This window comes from Vigna umbellata, chromosome 1 (genome assembly GCF_029865625.1).
Source record: "Vigna umbellata cultivar VRB3 chromosome 1, Vumbellata_1.0, whole genome shotgun sequence".
In the NCBI taxonomy this organism is placed as follows: Eukaryota; Viridiplantae; Streptophyta; class Magnoliopsida; order Fabales; family Fabaceae; genus Vigna; species Vigna umbellata.
Genome location: NC_142165.1, coordinates 65,633,647 through 65,641,931, shown reverse-complemented (window position 1 = coordinate 65,641,931; position 8,285 = coordinate 65,633,647). Strand labels below are relative to the sequence as shown.

The 8,285-nt window shown below is 33.1% G+C and overlaps 1 protein-coding gene and 1 pseudogene across 1 annotated transcript; one reads left to right on the top strand and one right to left on the bottom strand.

The window, feature by feature from the left end:
- The first annotated feature begins 1,450 nt into the window (after positions 1–1,450).
- On the top strand, positions 1,451–3,677 carry LOC124822085 (uncharacterized). The gene is made up of 4 exons (XM_088104080.1): positions 1,451–2,979; positions 3,080–3,167; positions 3,279–3,346; positions 3,454–3,677. The coding sequence occupies exons 1-4, from the start codon at positions 2,827–2,829 to the stop codon at positions 3,472–3,474; spliced, it is 330 nt and encodes a 109-aa protein (XP_087960206.1). The 5' UTR covers positions 1,451–2,826; the 3' UTR covers positions 3,475–3,677.
- A 3,382-nt stretch (positions 3,678–7,059) lies between these two features.
- LOC148206100 (secreted RxLR effector protein 161 pseudogene) lies at positions 7,060–7,848 on the bottom strand (annotated as a pseudogene).
- Between the last annotated feature and the right edge of the window lie 437 nt (positions 7,849–8,285).

Genomic DNA, 8,285 nt, shown 5'->3' with positions numbered 1-8,285 from the left:
ATATATTTAGGGAAATATTCAATATAAGATATTTATAATTAAGGATATATGCTAGGATAATATACGGAGAGATATTTATATTAAATATAGGGATATTTATATTAAATATTAAATATAAGGATATTTATATTAAATGCAGATATATTCTAGAGAAATCTTTAATAAGAGATGTGCGGAAAATAATTAATATAAATAAAGTTAGAGTCTAGGGTTAAAGACATGTTTTTGATTATTGAGTTTTGTGACTGACATTATTGTCTTGTGAGGGAGGTTATGCTCCTAAAGTAATTGAAGGAGGTTATGCTCCCAATTATTGTTTACCCTTGTTTATTCAGATATTACCATCAATAAAAGAGATTCATTCATTCGTTATCATTCGTTTATTGTTCTATTACGTGTGTGAGAGTGTGAAAGGGTGTATTTGGCTAGTTTACGTACTCAGGTACGTAACAATTGGTCCGACCTGCCTGATCGTCAAGGGAGGAAACTGCCGGATCCTAATAGAGACGAGTGAAAGACATCATGGAGGGAAGAATGCATGCAGTTGAAGGGAAACTTGAGAGCATGGGGCAGAGACTAAAGAACATGGAGTTGTCCCTAAGGAGGTTGAAGGCAGAGTTGAGTGGAATACGCCATGAAGTCCAAGCTCCAAATGGGAAGGGACTGCCGGAACCGAACGATAGTGGACTAACGGATCCGAATGTGAGCGAATTGCCAGAGCCGAATGATAGCAGACTGCTGGATCCGAACGTGAAAGAACGGACGGAACCTACAGAGAAAGGACTTACCGAGCCGAACGGGAGGAGACGGCCAAAACCGAACGTGAGAAAACTACCTGAACCAAACGGTCTAGTATTGGAAGGAAGAATGAAGGCTTTGGAAGGAAGGGCAGATGGAAGAATCAATACCCTGGAGAGAACAATGGAGTCTGTGAAGAGATGGGCCGACAAAAAGAACAGGGGGCTTGCAGTGTTTGGTACACTTGCAAAAGGAAGAGAGCGACATGAAGTACTGAAAGACATTGAAAACCATTCCCTCAAGGCTTATGATTCAGGAGAAGTGGTAACCAGAATGCTGGACGAAGAATGGAAGACATTAGAGAAGGTTTTACCACCACCCGAACCTCCAGACATGAATTGATGAGGAGCCATGAGATCAAGCTCCCCGTTTCCAACCTTGAGGACAAGGTTGTTTTGCAGCGAGGTGTAACCTTACGATATAAGGTAGGGGTAATAATAAGGGTTGGAAAGTATATGAGCAAAGATAATATTTAGTATAAGTTAATTAAAGTAAATAAATATAGTATAAGTTAATTAGAGTAAATAAATATATATTTAGGGAAATATTCAATATAAGATATTTATAATTAAGGATATATGCTACGATAATATACGGAGGGATATTTATATTAAATATAGGGATATTTATATTAAATATTAAATATAAGGATATTTATATTAAATGCAGATATATTCTAGAGAAATATTTAGTAAGAGATGTGCGGAAAATAATTAATATGAATAAAGTTAGAGAAATATAAATAAAGTTAGAGTTTAGGGTTAAAGACATGTTTTTGATTATTGAGTTTTGTGACAGATATTATTGTCTTGTGAGGGAGGTTATGCTCCTAAAGTAATTGAAGGAGGTTATGCTCCCAATTATTGTTTACCCTTGTTTATTCAGATATTACCATCAATAAAAGAGATTCATTCATTCGTTATCATTCGTTATCATTCGTTTATTGTTCTATTACGTGTGTGAGAGTGTGAAAGGGTGTATTTGGCTAGTTTACGTACTCAGGTACGTAACATAGTCCAACCCACTTCACAGATAGAATAAATTGTAGAAAGACCGTGCGATATCTTGGTTCACAATATGCTTTCAAAGATTTAACAAATAAGGCATTGTCCATTTATTCAATAATGAACCGGAAAGGAAATTCTTTAGTATGTACTATGAACTTCTTTTTCCCGTGAGTGTCTCTAGGAGACAAAATTATTACAGCTTTCCCTGTCAAACCAAATGAGTAGCCTATTAAATTTTCCTTCATGGACTAGTATACCTGGGAGGGTCATGCTATCTGGTTCCTTTCATTATGATTTCAAATTATTAAATTGCAAGGATTTCTCATTGAATTCTTTCTCTCATGCTAGCTAGGGTGAAAAGCTGTGAGTGAGTTCTGACTTTAGCTTAGTGCAGAGTTTACTGCCATATTTTGTTACTGTCTTTCTTCTAAAGTTTTTTTTTTTTTTCTAATTTTTTTCTAATTTTTTTCCATTCTTTCTTCAGTTGCTTCAAAAGAGCAAAAACGTTGATGTTGAGGATTATGATCGAGTGAAGAAACTTGCTATAGAAATTCAAGTTGTTTTATTAGCATAAATTGCTCATTTAAATGAGTATTGAGGCCTCTTTTTCAACCTTGCAGTTGTATAACACAATTGATTTTTTTATAAATGTTTCATGCCTTATACATGAACTTTGGCTGCTTCAAATGTAGATGTCCTAGTTGAAGTTAGAAGATATGAAGATGCTAGTGGTGGTGTTGCTCAAGCTATGGATGATTTGGAGGTTCCTCCAATTGATGATAAATAATGAAGGTCATGGAGGAGATGATGACTTTAATGAATATGAAGATCATGTGGAGGAAGATGACTATCCTGTATTTAATATGAATTATTTTATTGGATAGTTTGTTTCAAACATTTGTGAATCTATAAGTTGTTTTTCAAATAAGAAGTCCATCCGAGAACCAGGATTCTGTTTCACGTCTAGAAAAAGATCTTGCAAGCCACCGATTGCAGCTTATGGAGAGAGAAAAGAGAATTCATGACATTCTGCATGATGAGGTCACTGGGATATTCTCTATATTTGATGTTTGGTGATATATTTTCTCTATTAGCATTAATTGTGTTACGATTTAACAAGGCTAACCTAAAACTTGATTTGGAGAAGAATAAGAAACTGCTGGCTGAGTATAAGGTGCGTGGAAGTTCTTATTTTGAAAAATGGATAGTGTTCTCTTTGGATAACTGTATTCTCCAATATTTTAACATTACTTTTCTTTTCCATCGTTTTCCAGAAGAGGATTGATGTTTTGTTAAGGGAAAAGGAAGATGCAGGTAAAGAGAACCAACAACTATCTAGGCAATTAGATGAGATTAAACAAGGTGATAAAATTATTTTTCCAATCTCTATTACTTTGTTGTCCGTGTTTATATTTGTTTCTAAACTGCTATTGCTGTTGGAATTTCTTGTTAAAATTTCATGGTGTATATTAGGGAAAAGTTCAACACCTGATACAACTAGTGAACAAGTGATGAAGGAAGAAAAGGACACAAGAATACAGGTTCATTTGAAACTGTAGTTTTGTTTTAACTCACTACCATAATTTTACCTATTTTGTTATGAACAATTTGTCCTAAATTTACTTGTTATTTCTGGAGAAACATCTAGAGAGACTTAGAGATAAATTAAAGAAGGAGAAAGAAGAAAGTCGCCTTGAGAGAGGTACACGACTGAAGAGTGAAAAGGCCATAAAGGACTTTTACAACAATGTTGAACATGTTCTTCCCTTCACTCACCCCCCAATTGTCTTTTTGTTTGCATTAATATCTTGTAATGTCTTATCATGATATGTACTGGACGACTCAATGATTATATTTTAAAATATTATTGTACCATTAGTTTTTATTCACACATTAAAGTAATTGTTAAAAAAGAATGACTCAATTTCTCACACCAAAAGGGGGTGAATTGATGAAGTATAAAATTTAAAACATTCAAAATCTTTTTTCACCAAATATAAAATTTAAGCCTTTATAACTTTCTTGAAACGCAAGGTAAAAGACTTGTTTATGCAGCGAAAATTAAATCGATTGAGTACAGTAAGAAGTCGACTGAATAAAAGAGTGTAAGGATAGAAAGATTAAACACTGAGTTTTTATATTGGTTTGGCCAAGCCTACATCTAGTGTTCTTCCAACCACAGGAAGCCAATGCACTATAATAATAAAAGTTTTTACAACAAGGCTTTTATAACGACCTCACGTCAAAAATATAAAACATCTCTCTAACTCTCTAATCAAAATATAGGCAGTATACAAACAAACTAGTAGCAAGAATCCCCTCTCCTGTAGTCCAAACCCTTTGAGCCATCCTCAAAGTCAAGAACGCAGCACGCTCTTCTTCCTATAATCACAACAGGGAACCTCAGTCCAATCTTCACAAGATTGTAGCCTCTGATCGCTTAGTTACACCCAATGTGCAAATATGACCAGCTTTTGTACATGCAGTTAACTTGCTCTTCAAGAATCCACAAGTAGATGATCACCACAGTCACTTCTTGTTTCTTAGAGCTCTTTCTCTCTTTCTGTAAGAATGCACTTTCTGCAAAAGATATCACAAACTGTTAGATTCACAAAAGTTCTTATAGAAATCAAATTCGTGTCAATTTATAGATAAACACAACTCTAACGCATTTTAATCGACTAAGCTACTAATGTAGTCGAATATAACAATTCTGTTATTGTAGTTAGCAACAATCAATGCAGTTAATTGAATGTATAATTAATGCAGTCGAATTTCATTTAATGATTGGTCAACATATTTAAAAATATAGCCGTTGTGACAGTTATATCAAGCATTAACATTTATTCAAAACATAACAAACTCAGTCGAATGCAACACGCATGTAATCGACTTTATAACAAAGTAAAACAATTTTGAAAATTTTTCTCTTTGAAAAACTCTCAAAGCACACGAAAAAAATTGTGCAAAGACACGAGTTTTAATCGACTCACTCCATAATGAAATCGATTTAAAACTATTGTTGCCACACAATTTAAGTTAACAAAAGTGCTTGTGGTTTTTCTTTTCCAAAAACAAGTGTCATCCATTCATGTATGAAATCACATATATAACACAGTGAAATGCAATGAACAATAAACAACACAATCATGTTCTCAAAAACACATATAACATGTAAGCATAGAACATGTAACACCAAATACATGTGTGTTATTAATTATGTGTTGTCATCATCAAAAACTCAGATATTACTGAGATTGTGTGTTCAGCTAAACTAGTGCTCCCCTATCAACAATCTCAACAATAATGAATATTCTTTTTGAAATATTTGTTTGTCATATTTTTTTAATATTATATATATATTTTTTTGTATATAATGAACCAATAAATAGTGTAAGTTTATACATAATAAAACCAATATTTTTTATTTTCTTTTTGAAAAAATATTTTATATTTTTTGCAATATTTAATTAATTTTTTTTAAATTTAGATCAATGACATAAGAATAGACAAGTGAATTTAAATATTAAGTAAATATTGACAAAAGCAATTAGTACTTATAATTTTCCTTTGTATAACAAATTAAAATCATTTTAATAACATGAAACATTTACATTAATTTATTGTCACACTTAAGAAATACGTAATATTTTTATGTATGAAATTCTACATTTTCTTCAAATATTACCAGTTGTGTGCAAAACTTACAACATAAATCCCCACTTATTTGAAATATGGTTCCAAGAGGTAGTGTAGGAATATAGTTTGATTTATTATGTCCTAACACCTTTAACTTGAACAAGGATGGTTTATCATGAGCAAAACATACACCCTAAGTCACAAAATGATGTTGAAAAACATTAAACATAACTTCAGTACACGTAAGGGAGCATAGTTCAAATGAATAGGGAGTTACGTTATGGGTTCTGCACACCAGGGTAGATTGCCCTATACATAAAGCTTCCCAACTTCAAATATTGATTATCAAGTCCTAACACCTTTAATTTGAAATATGATTGTCTATCACGAACAAAACATATACCTTAATTCACAAAATGATGTTAAAAAACAAGAAATATAACATCAATACACGTAAGGGAGAATAGTTCAAATAAGTGGGGGGTTACGTTATGGGTTCTGCACACCAGGGCAGACTGCCCTGTACATAAAGCTTTCCAACTTCAAATATTGATTATCATGTCCTAACACCTTTAATTTGAACAAGGATGGTCTATCATGAACAAAACATAAACCCTAAGTCAGAAAATGATGTTAAAAAAATAGAAATATAACTTCAATACACGTAATGGAGCATAGTTCAAATAAGTGGAGAGTTACGTTATGGTTTCTGCAAACCAGGGTAGACTGCCATGTGCATAAAGTGTAAGCAAATCTTTAATTTTCAATTAAATGAAAACAACACACAGGATCTTGAATTTTCATGATACTCACAATTCCCATAATACACAGTAAAAGAGAACTAACCTGGATCCATTGTGCACTTCTTCCTGTCTCTTCCTGTCAAATGTTCTCTCTCCTCTTACTCCTCTTTAATGCCTTCTGGATGATATAGAAGTTGTAGGATGGTTTTCTCTGTCAGTTTCTCTTCTTTCCTGAGAACGTTACGTTCTCTATATCTCTTCAGAAACTTAATGTGTCAACAGAAGTAAAAACTTTTTCCTCTTTTATGATATTTTAATTAACTTTAATAAAATACCAAAATGCCCTTTTAGAGTGAGAAGAGAGGGATTAATTTTAATAACTCTAAAATAACCCCAATAACTTTAATACTTTAATATTCTAATAATCATCACATTAGAATCCTTACATTAAAGTTATACTTTAAATTACATGAACCAATGTAAATTATTAATATAATTTAACATTCTCCCACTTGGTTCATGTGATGACTTGAAGATCTAAAATAAACTTTAAGTGCGCACTATTCATTAGAATTATCAAGTCATCATCCTTATATGAATTGAAATAATCGGATCATGGCGGGCAAAAGTCATGATCGACAAGATTCCTTCCATGTATCACATAATCAAAACAACTCAACATAACTTTAATCAATCTTATAACTTTCATGTCTCTAAAGGAGACCTATCATGTCACCACAATCAATAATACATGTATATAATTTAATGTGGATAACAATAGAATAAAGAGAAACATAACTTTAATTGAATTCACAAGTGTCATAACAATACAAGCATATAACTATACATATCTATATAGATAGATAACAACATCATGTTAACATTGACTTATCCATAATGCCCATACTTTCAACATGGCCAATAAAGGTTTTGGGCGGTAGTCCTTTAGTTAACGGATCTCCTATCATCAAATCCGTACCAATATGCTCAATTAACACTCTACGTTTCTGTACTTCTTCTTTGACCGACAAGTACTTCAAATCCATGTGTTTAGCACCCTTTGAGTACTTATCATTTTTAGAGAAGAAGACGGCTGCGGAATTATCACAATAAATCCTTATCGGCCTAGCTATACTGTCAATAATACCAAGCCTCGATACAAAGTTCCGCAACCACAAAGCATGAACTGTGGCCTCAAAGCATGCCACGAATTCAGCCTCCATGGTGGAAGTAGCAATGACTGATTGTTTTGCACTTTTCCAAGAAATTGCTCCTCCAGCCAAAAGATAGACATACCCAAATGTGGATTTTCTTGAATCCACACACCCAGCATAGTCTGAATCCGAATAGCCAATCACTTCGAGATGATCTGACTTTCTATAAGTGAGCATGTATTCTTTGGTACCTTGTAAGTACCTAAGAACTTTCTTTGCAGCTTTCCAGTGATCCATTCCGGGATTACTTTGATATCGGCCTAACATTCCAACAGCAAAACTGATATCTGGCCGAGTACAAGTTTGAGCATACATCAAACTCCCAACCACTGACGCATAAGGAATAGACTCCATGGCCTTTCGTTCCAAATCATTCTTGGGACATTGCATTTGACTAAACTTGTCTCCTTTCTGAATTGGAACTATTCCAGGAGAACATTTTTCCATTCTGAATCTCTCTAACACTTTATTAATATAACCTTTTTGAGACAAACCTAACAATCCTTGTGATCTATCACGAAATATTTCTATTCCTATCACATAAGATACCTCATTCATATCTTTCATTTCAAAGTTGTTAGAGAGAAACTTCTTTACATCATGTAACATACCAATATCATTAGTAGCAAGAAGAATGTCATCAACATATAGAACCAATATTACAAACTTACTCCCACTGATCTTCATATATATACACCGGTCAACGGTGTTCTCTACAAAACCATATGAAGTTATAATATCATTAAATTTTAGATACCATTGACGGGAAGCTTGTTTTAGTCCATATATTGATTTCTTTAATTTACACACTAGATCTTCTTTTCCTGTTATGGTGAAACCTTCTGGTTGGTCCATATAAACTTCCTCTTCTAAGTCACCATTCA